The sequence below is a fragment of the Saccopteryx leptura genome, chromosome 1 (assembly GCF_036850995.1).
Source record: "Saccopteryx leptura isolate mSacLep1 chromosome 1, mSacLep1_pri_phased_curated, whole genome shotgun sequence".
Lineage (NCBI taxonomy): Eukaryota > Metazoa > Chordata > Mammalia > Chiroptera > Emballonuridae > Saccopteryx > Saccopteryx leptura.
Window position 1 is genome coordinate 335500344 of NC_089503.1, and position 19333 is coordinate 335519676.

Here is a 19333-nt window from a genome sequence, read left to right on the forward strand (position 1 = left end):
AGTATGTCAATTATGTTATCAAAAAAGAAAAAGCACTATTTCATCTTGCTTATATATTTTACATTCTCACAAAGTTATAAACGATAATATAAATTATTACCTTTATGACTGTTATATAATGGAACTTGAGATGGGCTTTCCAGTCTAAGTACTTTTGCTACACATCTCACTGGACTATTCAGAGGACTAATGACTTCAGGAATAGGTCTCAGGTGATTCAAGTCAATGCTCAGAACTGAGTTCTCATCATGATATACAGAGTTAGTTTCACTATTTTCCAATCTGTGGTCCATTAACTCAGTGTGCTGAAGTGAAGGTTCTAGAGTCTCTTTAGATAAGCAAGGCTCCAAATGACCAGACTTACTCTCAACTAGTGGTGTAGCTGCAAGAGAAGGCTCAAACTTTGGGTTATCAATTTCTGAAAGGACTGCTGGCAAAATGCCAGCTTTTTCGACTGAAGGCTGCAAAGCACATTCATTGGAATTGACCATGTTTGTTGAAAAAGCCTCTTTTATGTCCCTATCTTCAGAAATACTACAAGAATTCAACCTGTCATTTCTTTTGGTATCCAATTCTAAGCCAAAGTCTTGAGAAACACTTGTTTGTAGTCGGTCCATTACCACAGGAAGTGCTGCCCTTGCACCACTAACAGTTTGTTCCATTTCTGTTGATGGTGGAAACAAGGATTCTCTTTGTTCCATTTTGCCAGGTGTGGTGAAGGAAGTCTCTGTACCACACACAGGCAAGTCAAAATGTACAGTATTCTCAACAGATTTAACTAACAAACTAGTTTCTTTTTCCATTTGCCTTTCTGGAATACTAGTTCTCGGTTCAGATGATCCTGTTTTAAGATCATCTTTTGGTTCCAATAATTCTGATTTGGTTTCCTCTGTGGTATCTTCACTCACAGAGGGAACACATGTCACTGTTGTATCCTGCACCAAAGACTCCAAATCATATATGCCACTGGATTTGGGAGTATCGGTTATTTTATGCTGATTACCCTGAGGAACAGGCTGCTTTTTAGCAGGAGAAAGAGTTAAGTTCAATTTTTCCATAAAAGTCAACTTTAAGTCTTTGTTTTTTGTTTCATTTGGCCCATTCTCAGCTTTAACTGCAAGGCCTTTATTATCTACGCCTTTAGAAACATCATTATTAGAGACTTCACCTTTATCATTTTTGGGTCTATTTTGTCTCTTTACATCAGTAGTAGTTTGTTTAGTTTCTTTGTTAGTCTTCTGCAAATGTCCTGTAGGTGTCCTTCTTTCACTTCTCATATACCTGTTTTCTTCTTTGCTTTCTTGTTCTCTTTTCCTCTTATCTTCAGTTCTATGCCTTTCTGCTTCTAAGGCTGTATTTTTCCGTTGGTGCAGAGCATCAACTTCCTTGGAATCAATATATCTGTGAGTTCTACAGGTTGAAAAGGAGGATGAACATTTTCCTTCTTGAAAACTATGATTATTTATACTCCTATCTCTTCTACCATCTTCCCTTTCTCTTCTCTCTTCTAGATGATATTTACTTGAATTATGAGAAGATTTTATTTCATTCTTAGAATGAGGAAGAGATGCTCGTTCAGACCTTCTCCAATAATCTTGGTCTTTTACTACTGATTTAGGTTTCTGATCAACTTTTCTTTCTTCTTTGTCTTGTGATTTAAGTTCTTTTTTATTTACACTTTGTGATTTCTCATTTTGCCTTTCTAGTTTTCTATCACTTTGAGATTCTACACGTGTGTGTGGCCTTTCTCTAGAGCTCTCTTTGTCCCACAAATAGCCAGAGCGTTCATTTTTATAATCCAAATCTGTGTTACTTTTAAACTTTGAATTTTTGCTTTCAGCCTTTGGTTCACCTTTACCATATTTCTCAGGATGTCTCTGAAGCCTCTGACTAGCCTCTGTGTTCCTTGGTTCCCCATCACCACAGCTAGTGTTTAAGTCCTTCGGTATTCTATCAGTTCCTCTGCTATACTGGTTATGTCCAATACCTTTTTTATCTCTTCTCTTATCCTCATTTGAGCTACTCTCACCAACATGATAATGGGAATGTGACCAAATGCCATTGGTGCGGCGTTTTTCAGTAGATGTAGGCAAAGGCAAAGTGCTCTTTTTTTCCAAATGCAATTTTACTTCCTTTTCAGAATTTGGCAGTGGAGTGCTACGATGTCCATCTTTAGAAACATCACATTTCACTCTGTGATCAGTCTTTGCACAATCATTCAAATGGGGAGATCTGGATGTAAGGTCTTTTGTTTTCACTATATCTGAGGTCCTTGATGTTTTATGATTATTTCGAAAATGTGGAAATTCAGACAATCTATTAAGAAACAGAAATTAACAATAAAACAAAGTTATTGCTTTTTAATAATCTAAATTTTAATCACATGTGATACACTTTAAAATTAATGGGCTCACATACTGGAAAAACTAATTTTACTCGTAAAAAGGCGTAATAAGAATTTACCAGCTACCATCTAAATGGGCCTGTTTCAAAAACATGGAACTCTTTCATTTCTTTTCTCAAACAAGAGATGGAGGACCTCTCAGTTCCATCCCAGAACTTGCCAATGTGAAGAACTCCCAAACTAGCCACAGATTCACTTCTTTTAGAATAATGACATTATTTTATTGCCCTCATCACTCTAGCCCAACTGAAACAGAAGAAAAAGTGAAACTTTGCAGAATAGAAACAATCAAAATAGAATTTTATGTAGCACCTTATCCTAGTATTCTGTTTTACATATAGTCCCACAGTAAAGCATCAATAGCCATCTTAAAGTGGCACATACTATAGAAAAAAGGGAATATAGAGTTGTGTGATTTTTTTCCTAAGAGAATGGTATTTATTGTTTAAAAAAAGAAAGCGTAGGTCTTAAGGTTTTATATTAGTTTCAGAAAACTAGCAGTTTTCTTAACAAAAATGTAAATATCTCATCTTAGTTTTTTATAAAATATACATCTTCATGAACTGCCATAACTCCCCTGAATTTCCATAAATCTTTAAGGGGATGGGTATGAAAAGAGAGACTGGGTGAATAAGTGATGAGTTATGTTATTAAATTGCTTAATATGGTTATAGATTATCTAATAAATAGTCTGCAAATATTTGCACTTTAAATGTGAGCTATAACTAGTATTCAAATGATAAATGTGTATCATTTGGTTGCAAATTCATGTTTAATAGAAAAGTTGGAAATATAATTTTTTTTTTGGAAATATTAATTTAAGGTGAAATTTTGAGAGTGTAAATTCCCAATTAGTATTAAATGTGCAGGGAATTAACCAAACCTTAAGAGTCAGAAATAATGGAAAATTTTTAAAGAACAAAAGAGGGCAAAGCAGATCTATAACCTAAAGCAATATGTAGACCTTATATGGATAGTTTGGTTGAATTGTATCCCCTCAGAATTCATTTACTGAAGTTCTGACCCCCAGTACCTCAAAATGTAACCTTATTTGAAGACAGGGTCCTTACAGAAGTAATCAAGTTAAATTGAAATCAGTAGGCTAGGAGCCCTGATCCATTATGACTTGTGTCCTTATAAAAAAAAAGGGTGGATGATTTGGACCCTGAAATATGTATAGAAGAAATATAACATGATGAGACATAAAAAGAAGGCAACCCTCTACAAGTCAGAAAAAGGAATGGAACAGATCCTTCTATCACAAAGCCCTCAAAAGGAATCAATCCTGCTGATACCTTGATATCAGACTTTTAGCTTCCAAACTGTGAGATAATAAAGTTGTTATTTAAGCCACCCAGTTTGTGATATTTTGTATGGCAGTCTTAGGAAAATAATACAGATCCTGACTCAAAGAACCAAACATTAGAAGTTACCTTTGAGACAAATGAAGAACTGTGGTCACAAAAAACACCAACCATAAAAAAATATTTAAAAATTGAATTTCATTAAAATTAAGTACTATTCCTCCTTACAAGACTCAACAGAGTAAGACAAGTCATATGACAAGAGAGGTTTGCAATAAATCTATCCAAAGAACATGCATGTGTAATTTGTATCATACTTATTAAACTATAAGCTTCTAAAAGATAGTTCAAGCCCACAGAGCTCATAATGCATAGTATAACTCCATACTACATAATTTATGAAAGATTTATTTTAAAATAAACCATGTTAAACACTGAGAACTTACTCTTAAAATTTCACCTTAAATATTTCCAATTTTTCTCTGAAACATGAAGTTGTAACCAAATGATACACATTTACTATTTGAATACTAGTTATAACTCATAATTAAAGTTCTAACATTTGATAGGCTATTTATTAGATAATGTATAACCATGTCAAACAACTTAATGACATAACGCTCATCACTTATTCACCCACTCTCACTTTTTACCTGATCAAACATCACACCCATCCCCTAAAAAATTTAAATATACATAAAATTTCCCCTACACTAAAGAACCAATCTTATACTAGTTGCACTGGTGGGTTTTAAGTTAGTAAACATATACACCCATCTTCATTTTCAAAAGGACTAAAGTGCTTTATAAGGTCCATCCATAGGAATGTCTTCATTCACTGTTCAACCATTTATTATCTACCATGTGCCAGGCACTATGCTAGGTGCTTGATAAAACGGTGAGGACACAGAGACATGATACCTGCTCCCATTAAGCTTACAGCTTAGTGGAAGAGAGAGATAATAATCAGTAATCTCATTCATGATTTTAAAATCTGCAGTTGTACATGAAGCTACAAAAGAGAAATCTGACCTAGAAAGGGAGAAAAGACAAATATCCTGTGAAAAGAATGCCTATGCCAAGACCTGAGGATGAGGACATATTTAGCAGGTGAAGAAAAGCATTCCAAGCGGTGGAAACAGTCCACACAAAGGCAGAAATCACGGTTCATGCATGGAACCAAAAGAATGCCAGCTATGCCAGAGCTCGGACACCTAGGGCAAGGGTATACAGACACTGCAGGCAAGGCGTGAAGAGGAGTTAGGGACCATACTGTGAAGAGCCTTGTAGGCCAAGTTAAGATTTATAATAATTTATCCTAGGAACAATGAGAAGCCATTAATGTGTTTTAATAAAAAATGGAGGTAGAAAGTGCTGGTTCTGTGATAGTTAGATGTCTAGACTTGTGTTTTAAAAAGTGTCCAGTAACTTTAATATTGAAAAACACAATCCAGAGGCTAGGGAGCACAAGAATGGATACAGAGATAGGATAGCACAAAGACTACTGCAGTTCGGATGAGAAGCATGGACAGTAACAATGGTAGAAATGGAGAAAAATCAATGATTTGAGACTATAAATACATTTAAAAAATCAACAGAACTTGGTTAATAAATTCAGATTTAAGGCATGATCGAGAGGTGTCAATGATGGCTCCTACCTCGGCAGAATGACCATGTGCTCTAATTTGCCAAGCAACCTCAGTTCATTATTACTAGCACCTCCTTCCATTCTCAAAAGTGACCTGCTTTGGGCAATAAATTAAATGATCATTCTACACCTAGGTCTCTAGCTTATACCAGCTGAATAAATGACGGGAAATCTATTGAGATTAATGGAAGAGGTTTGATCATAAATTCAGTTTAGGATAAGGTAATTTTGAAAATTTTATAGAGATGTGCCCTGGCTGAATAGATCAGTTGGGTAAGAGCATTGACCTGATAAGCAAGGGTTGCTGGTTCGATCCCCAGTCAGGGCACATACAGAAACAGATGAGTGTTTCTGTCTCTCTCTCTCTCTCTTCCTCTCTAAAATCAATAAAATAAATTAAAAATTTTTTTTTACAGAGATGTGAATTACTTACATATAAATGGAACTGACTTCACATCATATGAGTGAGATTACTTCATAAGAAAATACTGACAGAAAAAGGAAAGGGCGTAGATTTGAGCTTTGAGGAATTCCAACTTAGCCAAGTACAGAAGAGTAAATCTCAAATTAGGGAGAAAATTAAGAATTAGGAAAGTCGAAGCAGGAGGACTATTTCAAAAAAGGAGAGTCAACTATGTCAACAGCATGTGAGGATAAGATAAAATGAGAAGTATTCAGTGGGAGTCACTGTTAGGTAAAGGACAGCTGTTTCAGTGGGCCAATGGAAACAGAAGTCAATATGTATCGGGTTCCCGAGTTAGCAGAAACAGGAAATGGAGAAAGTTTAAATGACTCTTTTGGAGGCTTGACTATAATGGAGCAGAGAGATCTGAAATTCTCTGGCACAGAATATTGCCCCTAACCAAGAGAGAGAGAGAAACAGAAAATCCAGTTGAGAGGGAAAGCCATATACAATTGAGAAAGAGTTTGAGGTTGTCTGTTGATGGGGGGTATGAGCACAGATGCGCTCCTAATACTTTAGTAACATGGTGGGGACCTAGAAGAACCCAGAACATACATACCACCATCTTAGGAGAACAGAGTACCAGAGTAAGATTCCAGTGTATTAGAAAACTGAATATATTCAGAGAGAGGCATGTAGCAATCAATAGTCTATTTAATAAACATATATATCTCATTATGATAATATACCATTAGTTATATTAACAAAACACATAATTTTCATCTTTCCAAAGTTAAAAACATTCCACATTTGAACACCCATATAATTTCCAAATCCACACCTCTCAATTTTACCTTTGATGCAGATTACTTATTTCTTCATCCTTGCGGTTTATTTCCATTCGAGCAGTTTTGATAAGTGCTGAAATATTCTTCTTAAGAGACTGATTTTCATTTTTTAAGCTGAAATTCTAAATATAATACATTTAACAAAGTATTTATCTACTGGATTATTAAACTACTATTTGTAAATAGCTAATGATTATTGAATGTTTACTTCATGCCAAGATCACACACACATTTTGTCTTATGTAATTCTCAAGAAAGTCCTATGAGAAGTACTATTATGCTCATTATACACATGGGGAAGCTAAGTTCAGAGAAGACAAATAACACCAGAGAAAGAGCATTTAAAGTGAAACTACTTAGTCTGGCCTGTGGTGGTGCAACAGATAACAGTGTTGACCTGAACCACCAAGGGCGCCGGTTCAAAATCCTGGGCTTGCCCAGTCAAGGCACATATGATAAGCAACCAATGAATAGTTAGAGTGAAGCTACCACTTCTCACCTCAACCCTCTGTAAAATCAATAAATAAAACCTTTCAAAATAAATAAAGTAAAACTACTTAAAATAGGGATCAAATGGAAAAAATAAAACCATACACAAATAACAATAAAAATACTCTCCCTGGGTCATTATCTTGAAAAATAAAAATAAAAAAGATAAAAAATGTTGCCTGACCAAGCAGTGGTGCAGTAGATGAAGCATCAGCCTAGGACACTGAGGACCCAGGTTCAAAACCACAGGGTCACCGGCTTGAGCAGGGTGTAGCTTATCGGCTACAGCACAGGCCCACCACCAGCTCAAGTGTAGGATCATGGACATGACACCATGGTCACTGGCTTGAGCCCAAAGGTCACTGGCTTGAGACCAAGACCGCTGGCTTGGCTGGAGCCTCCTCACTCCCCCACCTGCCCCGTCAAGGCACATATAAGAAAGCAATCAATGAACAGTTTCAGAGGTCCCCAAACTTTTTACACAGGGGGCCAGTTCACTGTCCCTCAGACCGTTGGAGGGCCGCCACATACAGTGCTCCTCTCACTGACCACCAATGAAAGAGGTGCCCCTTCCGGGAGTGCGGCGGGGGGGGGCCGGAAAAATGGCCTCAGGGGGCCACATGCGGCGGGCCGTAGTTTGGGGATGCCTGGAAGGTGCTGTAATTATGATCTGATGTTTCTCATCTCTCCCTTCCTGTCTGTCCCTGTGTGTCCATCTCTCTTGTTTTATATAAAGAAAAAAAAAAAAAAAGACAGCCTGACCAGGCAGTGGTACAGTGGATAGAGTGGGGTGCGGAGGACCCGGGTTCGAGACCCTGAGGTCGCCAGCTTGAGCGCGGGCTCATCTGGTTTGAACAAAAGCTCACCAGCTTGGACCCAAGGTCACTGGCTTGAGCAAGGGGTTACTAGGTCTACTGAAGGCCCACGGTCAAGGCACATATGAGAAAGCAATCAATGAACAACTAAGGTGTCGCAACGAAAATCTGATGATTGATGCTTCTCATCTCTCTCCGTTCCTGTCTGTCTATCCCTATCTGTCCCTCTCTCTGACTCTCTCATTGTCTCTGGAAAAAAAAAAAAAAAAGATAAAAATTTTATTATATTTAACAACTTAGCTTTAAGTTGTAACAATGTACTGATTCTCAGATAAATAAAGAATGAACCTAGGATTGGCTGTTTTGGGGGGGGTAAAAAGGAAGAGAAACAACTTTATCAAAAAACAAAAATCAGAACAAGACATGACATTCCTGATTTTTGCAGCATGACCACAGCAAAATGACTCTAGCAAAAATTCTGACAGCATTACCATTTTCCTCCAATAGCCATTCTAAAATTTTGCTCATCAAACTATTCCCTTTTAAACCCCATAATCTCATCTCTATGAATCTTCTATTCTTTAACTGTTAACTAGCTAGCAGATCTTTTATGTCAATGTCACTTAACAAATCAAGATGTTCCTATTTCAATTGTGTAGAAAATTATGTATGTTTTGTCAGACTTGCTATTTCATTTAATACTAAAAATAAAGTTTCCTTATGAACTTTCAACACTTTAGCATAAATTTTAATTTTAAAATTTAATAGGGCATCTGATCGGTGGTGGCACAATGGATAAAGCACTGACCTGGAACTCCGAGGTTACTGGTTCAAAGTCTTCAGTGCTTGCCCAGTCAGGGCACATGTAAGAAGTGACTACAGTACTATGAGTTGATGCTTTCTGCTGCTCCCCACACCCCTTCTCCCCCCCCCCCCCAAATCAATAACAAAAAATTTAATAGGGCAGGCTCTGGCAGGTTGACTCAGCTGTAGAGCCTTGGCCCAGCATGTGGAAGTCCCTGGTTCAATTCTTGGCCAGGACACACAGGAGTAGCACCCATCTGCTTCTCCACCCTTCCCCTTCTCCTTCCTCTCTATCTCTCTCTTCCCCTCCCGCAGCCAGGGCTCCACCGGAGCAAAAGTTGGCCCGGGCTCTGAGATTAGCTCCATGGTTTCTGCCTCAAGTGCTAGAATGGCTCCAGTTGCAACAGAGCAATAGCCCAGATGGGCAGAGCATCGCCCCCTGATAGGCTTGCCAGGTGGATCCTGGTCGGGTGCATGCTGGAGTCTGTCTCTCTGCCTCCCCGCTTCTCATTTTAGAAAAAAAAAAAAAATTAATAGGAGAAAATAAAGTGTTCATTATACTGGTACCTGTGTCTGTATTTCCTTAAATTTTTTCATCAGCTCTTTCATTTGTAGCTGACATTTTCCATATTTTATTTGCAACTGTAAGATATAAAAAGCAGCATTCTAAATAATCTTCTTAGCTAAAATAACATTTCAGGATACTTAAAATTTTGCAAATCAACCTACTAAAAAGAGTAGATTAGGTCTATTTGTACAGGTACTTAGTAAGATTACTGTTTTTTAAAGTTGGCCTTGAACACAGACAACAGTATTTTGACTACAGGAGGGAAAAAGGGATAAGGGAGGTGGGAGAGAGTCAAGGGGAAATAAATGGTGACAAAGAGAGAACTGACTTTGGATGGTGAACATACAATACAACATACAAAGGATGTACTGTATTACAGAAATGTACATCTGAACCTGTATCATTTAATTAACCAATGCCACCCCAAAAATGTCAATAAAAATTAAAAATAAATAAAGTTGGCCCTACCAGTAATGCATTTTGTTTCATTTCATACCCACTCTCTAAACCTTAAATTCAAATAAGGTAGAAAGGAATTTCTGATTTAAGCCTTAGGACATTTTATAACTTAATACAAATCATGAAAAGATAAAATGTTGTATCAGACTTATTGCCTGTTGAGGTTTTATATATTAAGACACATATTTAATCAAACAAAATTGTAATTATAGACAAGCATTCAAGGAAACATCATTTTTAAAAAGTAGATCTTAAGGCAAAGACAGTTAAGTATTCTTTCAGTCTAAGAATAACTTCCTAAACACAGAATGTTTGACAAGAATAAGCAAACGCCTATAAGGAGCTATAAAATAATACAATAACATAATAAATACAATAACTTCATAAATACAGTAATTTAATAAACTTGGCAACCCATACATCATTATATGTTGCCTCCTTTGCAGTTCCTTCTTCAGTAAGAATTTCTTCATATAAATCCAAACAATTTCTGGATGGTACACAGGATTTGGAAGGACTGTCTAAAATAAACAAACAAAAAACCCTTAACATTAAAATATATATTTCCAGATTCAGTGCAAAACTATCAAAAGTCCAATGTCATTATTCACAGAAATACAACAATCACAAAACTGGTACATAACCACAAAGACTGCAAATAGCTAAAGCAATCTTGACAAAGACCAAAACTGGAAGCTTCACAATTCTTGATTTTAAACAATAATACAAGCCTAGAGTAATCAAAACTGTATACATTGGCATAAGAACATATAGATCAATGGGACAAAATAAAAAGCCCAGAAATTAACCCACACATATGTGGTCAACAAATTTATCACAAAGAAGCAAAAAATAAACAATGAAGAAAGAACAGTTTCTGTATAAGTACCACACGCTAACCGATTGCGCCACTGGAGCTGCAGAACAGTTTCTTTAATAAATGGTGGTGGGAAAACTGAACAGCCACACACAAAAAAATAAAACTGGATCCCTATCATACACAAAAATCAACTCAAAATGAATTAACGAATTGAATGTAAGAACTGAAACCATAAATCTCCCAGGAAAAAAAAATACAGGGTAAGTTTCTGGACATTGATCTTAACAGTGATTTTCTGGATTTGACACCAAAAGCAAAGACAACAAAAGCGAAAATAAACACGTAGGATTAGATCAAGTTTAAAAATTTCTTCTGCACAGCACAGGAAACCATAAACAAAATGAAGAGGCAACTTACTGAATGGGAGAAAATATTTACAAATTATATATCTGATAAAAAGTTTAATATTCAAAATCTATAAAACACTCAACACAACCCAACAACAACAATAAAAATCTGACTACAAAATGGGCTAAAGGAACTAAATAGATATTTTTCCAAAGACATACAAATGGCCAACAGGTACATGAAAAGGTTCATAACATCATTAATCATCAGAGAAATGCAAATAAAAACCACAGTGATATATCATTTCATACATATTAGAACAATTATCAACAAAAAGATAGGAGGTAACAAATGTTGGCAAGGATGTAGAGGAATGAAAACCCCTTGTACACTGTTGATGGAAATGTAAACTGGTACAGCTACTATGGAAAAGAAAAAATTAAAAATAGAACTACCATATGAATCAGCAATCCCAGTTCTGGGTATATTATCAAAAGAAAAGGAATATCAAAGATATCTACATTCTCTCTGTATGTCTACTGCACCATTATTCACAATAGCCAAGATATAGAAACACCCTAAGTGTCCAACAACAGACGAATGAATAAATGTGTGTGTTTGTATGCATACTACAATGGTATATTATTCAGTCACGAGAAGGAACAATATTGCCATTTGTGACAACATGGATGAACCTCGAGGGTACTATACAGTACTAAGTGAAATAAGTAAGAAAAAGATACATACTGTATGATATCATTTACATGTGTAATCTAAAAAAGCCAAATGCTCAGAAAAAGAGACAGAATGGTAGTCACCATTTTAGTTGGGTTGAGGAAAAAAGGATGTTGATCCAAGTACAAACTTCCAGCTATCAGATGAATAAGTTTTGGTGAGCTAATGTTCAGCATAGTTAATAGAGTTAACAATACTGTATTATATAATTAAAAGTTGCTAAGAGAATAGATCTTAAATGTTCTCATCACAAAAATGAGACAGTAATTATGTAATGAGAGGCAGGTGCTAACTAACTCTACAGTGCTAACCATTTTTGCAAAATACAAGTGTGTCAAATTAACACGTTGTAGACCTTAAGCTTATACAATTTCATGTTAACTATATCTCAATAAAAGTGAAAAAGAAAAAAAATTGTACATGTTAAGATTTTGGATGTTGTGTCTTTCCCAACTCAATGGACTACACATTTCTCCATCTCCTGTATTTCATCCATATCTATACTGATTTCACAGATGAGACTTGGAAAACCAACTTACCTAAAATGCTTGTGTCAACAAATCAGGTGTGAGGATGACACCTGTTCAAAGCTGAGAGATTTGATCATGGAAAAGGTTTCCAATTTGGAGAGGCCATGAGACTCTCTGCATATCAAACTTTTACTGATACATATGAAGATATTTATAGTAACTATCCTTTTCAAAAGTTCTAGTATTATGTAACCTGTGACAATGAGTAGTAATATATGTACAGATAAGACCACCAGTTGCATTTCAACAGTACAAAATATTTTTGCACAAGGCCCAGTAAAATCTGAGACCTAGATGAATAACAAACCTGAGTGCTAATTTGTTTTACTGATCAAACTTTGGGCAAGAAAATAATTACCCAAGTGCAATCATTTTAAAAATGGGCAGATTGGCCCTGGCCGGTTGGCTCAGCGGTAGAGCGTCGGCCTGGTGTGCGGGGGACCCAGGTTCGATTCCCGGCCAGGGCACATAGGAAAAGCGCCCATTTGCTTCTCCACCCCCCCTCCTTCCTCTCTGTCTCTCTCTTCCCCTCCCGCAGCCAAGGCTCCATTGGAGCAAAGATGGCCCGGGCACTGGGGATGGCTCCTTGGCCTCTGCCCCAGGCGCTAGAGTGGCTCTGGTCGCGGCAGAGCGACGCCCCGGAGGGGCAGAGCATCGCCCCCTGGTGGGCAGAGCGTTGCCCCTGGTGGGCGTGCCGGGTGGATCCCGGTCGGGCGCATGCGGGAGTCTGTCTGACTGTCTCTCCCCATTTCCAGCTTCAGAAAAATACAAAAATACAAAAAAAAAAAAAATGGGCAGATTGTTCAGGCTCTATGAGTTACTCTAAAAATTATAGCAAAACAAAGACTTTCAATAGACTGACCCAACAAAATGAAAATATGTTATTATAGAATTTTCATACCAGAAACAGCACTGTCCAACCCAGCATATATGTCCAAAGAACCTTCATCGTTATTTTTAAGAGGAGAATCTGCAAGAAAATTAAAAAAGACTAGTTAAAATTTTACTTATTTCATGTAGTGAGGTTTTTTCATTCCTACTTTGAAGGACCAGGAAAAAAAAGACTTTATCAGTCTTGCACCAAAAAATAATTATTTAAAAGTTTTAACAGCCTTATAAGCAGGAAGATCTTAGCACATAGATTTACAACTCAATTACCTCAGATGTAGACTTAAAAACTCACTTTCAAAACATATTAGTGAGAAGGTTCCAATCCCAGTGAGAGCACAATAGTTTCTATCAGACCAATCCTCCTGCAGATAATAACTATATAAACTATAAACCAAACATCAAAAGTGATCTGCAGTCAAATGGTCTACTACTAGACTTAATGTGGTAATCATTTCACAATATTGTGATCACTTAACAATATACACAAATATTAAATCATTACTCTATACCCCTGAAACTAATGTTAAATGTAAATAATGACTCATTAAAAAAAAAAAAAAAGAACCAATCTGAAGCACTAAAGAGCAACCCAAAGCATGGAATAACTATAGGGATATAACACCTAAAAGAAGAAAACAGCACGCCTGAGCAGGCGGTGGCGGAGTGGATAGAGGGTTGGACTGGGACACGGAAGACCCAGGTTCGAAACCCCGAGGTTTCCGGCTTGAGCGTGGGCTCACCAGCTTGAGCGCCAAGTCGCTGGCTTGAGCATGGGATCATAGACATGACCCCATGGTCTCTGGCTTGAGCCTAAGGTTACTGGCTTGAGCAAGGGGCCACTGGCTCTGCTATAGCCCCCTGGTCAAGGCACTTATGAGAAAGTAATCAATGAACAATGAAGGAGTGGCAGCAAAGAATTGATGCTTCTCACTTCTCTCCCTTCCTTCCTGTCTATCCCTTCCTGTCCCTCTCTGTCTGTCACAAAAAAAAGAAGAAAACAGCACAATGTGAGTTCTCTTTTTCTTATCACAATTTTTTGTATTTGTGGAAGAAAGCTGGAGCCACACTGGGCAGTGAAAATTCAGATGGAAACCTCTAGTTCTAACAGCTTGAAGAACCAGAGAAAAAATTTTGGAAATGGTAACAGTAACTAGAAAGTAACAGAGGGAATCCAGAGAGCTACTGAGGGGATTCCCCAAATTGTGCCCAAATCTCTGAAGAACTCCGAAACTACACAGATAACGGTTAAAACCGCAAAAAGTTTAGCTAAAGCTAATAAATCTGAGCAAATATTTCAGCAGCTATCCACCACTGGGAAGACAGAAGTTTTAAGTTCAGCCAAGTTAAACACATGCTAAAATTTAAAACAGCAATACTCTTTGAAGATCCTAAAACTGAAAACTACAATATCTAAAGTAAAAAAATTCACTGAACCCTGGTCGGCAGCTCAGTGGATAAAGTGTGGATCAAGTGCGCCAGACATTGTGGGTCTGACCCCCAGGACAGGGCACATGCGAGAAGCAATCAGTGAGTACACAACTAAATGAAACTAAGTGAAACAATGAGTTGATACCCCCTCTCCTTATCCCAATCTTCCTTCACCCTTCTCTCTCAAATAATGGAAAAAGATTTTTAACTTAAAAAAAATCACGCAATGTGCTTTTGACGGAAGAGCCAGTGAACTTAATTATAAATAGAAATTACAAAATCTGGAGAACAAGAAGGGGGGAAAGCAATATTCTTATTATCCTACAGTACATCAAAAGTTCTAACATACTAAAGAGAATGGGGAAGAAAATGAAACTAGAAGGACACTAGAAAGACTAGACATAGTAAATAATTTAGTACAGTGGTCCCCACCTTTTTTGGGCCATGGACCAGTTTAATGTTAGAAAATATTTTCACAGACCGACCTTTAGGGTGGGACAGATAAATGTATCACGTGACCGAGACAAGCGTCAAGAGTGAGTCTTAGATGGATGTAACAGAGGGAATCTGGTCATTTTTTAAAAATAAAACATCGTTCAGACTTAAATATAAACAAAACAAAAATAACGTAAGTTATTTATTCTTTCTCTGTGGACCAGTACCAGTCTGCGGCCTGGGGGCTGGGGACCACTGATTTAGTAACTATACAAGACTATTTCTCCTTAATGTCTTTTAATTCCTCCTAAGATACATAGAATAACTTAAAATAAAAATTATAGAATTATATCGTGGGATATCTGACATCTTTAACACAGGATGGATAGAGGTTAAATACATACAAGATTATATCTTACATAAAAAGGTAATAAAGCCTAACCAGGCAGTGGCACAGTGGATAGAGCGTCAGACTGGGATGCAGAGGACTCAGGTTCGAGACTCCGAGGTTGCCAGCTTGAGTACGGGCTCATCTGGTTTGAGCAAAAGCTCACCAGCTTGGACCCAAGGTCGCTCGCTTGAGCAAGGGGTACCTTGGTCTGCTGAAGGCCCACGGTCAAGGAACATATGAGAAAGCAATCAATGAACAACTAAGGTGTTGCAACGAAAAACTGATGATTGATGTTTCTCATCTCTCTCCATTCCTGTCTGTCTGTCCCTGTCTATCCCTCTCTCTGACTCTCTCTCTGTCCCTGTAAAAAAAAAAAAAAAAAAAAAAAGGTAATACAGTATACTACTGAGTAGACTACAAATACTACAATGTGTCCATAAAGTCATGGTGCACTTTTGACCAGTCACAGGAAAGCAACAAAAGATGATAGAAACGTGAAATCTGCACCAAATAAAAGGAAAACCCTCCCAGTTTCTGTAGAATGATGTGGCAGCATGTGTGCATGCACAGATAATGACGTAACACCGTGTATACAGCGGAGCAGCCCACGGCCATGCCAGTAGAGATGTGAACGGTACAGAGGAAAGTTCAGTGTGTTTGTGGCTCGCTAAATTCAAATCCGTGACCAAAGTGCAATGTGAATATCGGCGCGTTTATAATGAAATGCCACCACATAGGAATAACATTACTCGGTGGGATAAGCAGTTGAAAGAAACCGGCAGTTTGGTGCAGAAACCCTGTTCTGGTAGGCCATCAGTCAGTGACGAGTCTGTAGAGGCTATACGGGATAGCTACCTAAGGAGCCCTAAAAAATCTGTGCATGAGCCCACATCGAACTGCACTGAATAGGTATGAAACTGGGAGAGTTTTCCTTTTATTTGGTGCAGATTTCACATTTCTATCGTCTTTTGTTGCTTTCCTGTGACTGGTCAAAGTGCACCATGACTTTACGGACACACTGTATATTAAAGATGCATTTTGCAAATCCTTGAGCAGCCACTAAGAATAATATAGCCAAAAGTTAATATATAAATTAGAATGAAATTCTAAAATATATTCAAATAATATTTGAAAGAAGCATGAAAATCAGAAAGAAAACAATCATGGAGACAAACTACAATATTAAAATAATCTAAATCCAATCACAATAATAAAGGACATTACTGGGTTAACTGATAAAATTCAAATAAAAATGGCATATTAAGTATAGTATCAGTGTTAAATTCACTGAAACTGATATTATGCTGTTATTATATATAAAAATCAACCTTTTTTTCAGAAAAAGAGAAAAGAGAGAAAATGAGAGTAAGAAAGGAACAGATTGGGACAGACAGCAAGGGAGAGAGATGAGAAGCATCAATTCTTTTGTTGCAGCATCTTAATTGTTCATTGATTGCTTTCTCATATATGCCTTGACTGGGGGACTACAGCCCAACCAGTGACCCTTGCACAAGCCATAGAGTGACCTTGGGCTTTAAACCAGCAATCTTTGGGCTCAAGCCAGCAACCATGGGGTCATGTCTATGAGTCCACATTCAAGCTAGTGACCTCAGGATTTCGACCCTGGGTGCTGTGCATCCCAGGCCAACGCTCTATTCACTGCACTACTGCCTGGGTCAGGCAGAAAATCAACTTTTTCTTACAAAATACACACTGAAGTATTTGGGAATAAAGGACCATAATGTATACAACTTAATCTCAAGTGGATCAGGAAAATAGTGTGTGTGTGTGTGTGTGTGTGTGTGTGTGTGTGTGTGTGTGTGTGTTTAAAAAGAGATTATGTACACAGTAATAAAGCCACTAGCATAAAATATTAACCTTTAAGAGGTAAATTTGGAAGAGACTAGATAAAGGGTTACTTACATGTTCTTATTCTTGTAATTTTCTGTAAGCTTGAAATTATTTCCAAACAAATATAAAAAAATACAATTATGAAAATGTTACAGGGCTCTTGCCAGGTAGTTCAGTTGGTTAGAGCACTGACCCAATATGTGAAGGTTGCGGATTCAATCCCCGTTCAGGGCACATACAAAATCAACCAATGAATGCATAAATAAGTGTAACAACAAATCAATGTTTCTTTCTCTCTCTCTCAAATCAATCAATAAAAACAAAATTTTAAATATATATGTATGCAAAGAGGAACTTCTTAGTACGTATTCACAGCAAATGAGATTAACACGGCAGTTTTATCCTTCAAAAACTAAGAGTTGCAGATGTAGTAAAAGTTAACCATTTGTAAATCTACACAAAAAGTAAAAGTGTTCATTATATTTTCAATTTCTGTTACTTTATCATTAAGAGAAATATACAGCAGCGTAATTAAAACTATGTCTTCAAAAACTTATTACATAACACCAAAAAAACAAATAATACTACCCAGAGTGGTTATGTTGACCATATAACTTTTTAAATACATATTTAAGCAAAAATAGAATTCTTCTAGACATCTTTTACAACTGCCCTTTTTATTCCATAGCATAGCAATTGTAATTCTAGTCAATAGGTATACATTTATAAGCTCAAAAAATTTAATGAGGTTGTCATAGCATAATTATAATTAAGAAAAAAGAACTATTAAATGTTACACCAGGACCTGGTTCCACATATTATTTAAAATATCTCTATTTTGAGTTTATTTTATTACCAGGTCTCGCTTAGCTCTCATAGTGTCGTTTCTTCCCTGAACAACAATAAGCAAGCACCCCTGCATGTACTAGAAGTACTGACTTCAAGAGTAACAAATATCTGCCTGACCAGGCGATGGCGCAGTGAACAGAGCATTGGACTGGGATGCAGAGGACCCAGGTTAGAGACCCCGAGGTCGCCAGCTTGAGCACAGGCTCATCTGGTTTGAGCAAAGCTCACCACTTGGACCCAAGGTCGCTGGCTCGAGCAAGGGGTTACTCGGTCTGCTGAAGGCACATATGAGAAAGCAATCAATAAACAACTAAGGTGTCACAACGAAAAACTAATGATTGATGCTTCTCATCTCTCTCTGTTCTTGTCTGTCTGTCCCTGTCTATCCCTCTCTCTGACTCTCTCTCTATCCCTGTAAAAAAAAAATAAAAAAAAAAGTAACAAATATCTAGCTTATATTTTTTTGGATACAACAATAAAAAAATCATTACCACTTAGTTTGGCAAAGTCGCGAATTCATTACATTGAAGAGTTTCAAAAGCATACAATAGTAAAAAAGTTCAGCCCTGGCCAGTGGTGTTGGCCTGGAGCACAGAGGTCACCAGCTCGACCTCAGGGTTGTCGGCTTAATCCTGAGGGCGATGACCAGAGCCTCAAGGCCGAAGGTTCGAGCCCAGGTCAGGGCACATTAGAGAAGCAATCAATGGCACAACTAAGTGGAACGAGTTGATGCTTCTCTCATTCTCTTTTCCCTTCCTCCTTCCTTTCTCTATCTCTCAAAAAAATAAAGCTCACATTTATTAGGCACTTTATTATATTAATTCATTTATGAGCAAGGAGAAAAAGTTAATGACAGTGTTTTCAATGAGAATAAGTAAATGATTTTGTAATTAAATTTAGAAGGACAATGAAAATGAGCTCTTACCCGAAAAGACTTCAAATAAACTTGTTCCATCACCATTGTCATCATCTGCTGCCATGATCCTATTTCCTTTTGATAGTTGCCATCTAAAATAGCAAACATAAAGATTTTCCACTGTTAAAAGTCAACCTCACAATTCAAAGAACCAACCTAGCTTTAAGTTAAAAAGCAACTTTCAAATTTAGACACACTGAATGAGTTCATTCTCGACCATGATTTTTAAAAAATGCTTAGCCTGTGGTGGTGCAGTGGATTGCAAAAGCTGAAACTATAAAACAAAAATATTAAACTTGATGATATGGTTATACCATGTCACAAGGTAAATGATGGTAATTTAATAAAATAGGCCAAAATACAAATTAACTTTTATATTAAAATAAGCCAAGTATCA

General features: G+C 37.1%; 1 protein-coding gene across 5 annotated transcripts in view; it reads right to left on the reverse strand.

Annotated features, from left to right (window-relative positions):
• The window catches only part of CASP8AP2 (caspase 8 associated protein 2), a 44192-nt gene that overhangs the window by 11005 nt on the left and 13854 nt on the right, over positions 1 to 19333 (reverse strand). For all 5 annotated transcript variants that reach the window (XM_066358868.1, XM_066358871.1, XM_066358869.1 and 2 more), the window contains 6 exons: positions 18946 to 19028; positions 13077 to 13145; positions 10163 to 10263; positions 9283 to 9357; positions 6614 to 6729; positions 101 to 2316 (listed from right to left, as the gene is read on the reverse strand). In XM_066358868.1, the coding sequence (XP_066214965.1) occupies positions 101 to 2316; positions 6614 to 6729; positions 9283 to 9357; positions 10163 to 10263; positions 13077 to 13145; positions 18946 to 19000 (2632 nt within the window). In that variant the 5' untranslated portion in view covers positions 19001 to 19028. The remainder of the gene's footprint in view (positions 1 to 100; positions 2317 to 6613; positions 6730 to 9282; positions 9358 to 10162; positions 10264 to 13076; positions 13146 to 18945; positions 19029 to 19333) is intronic.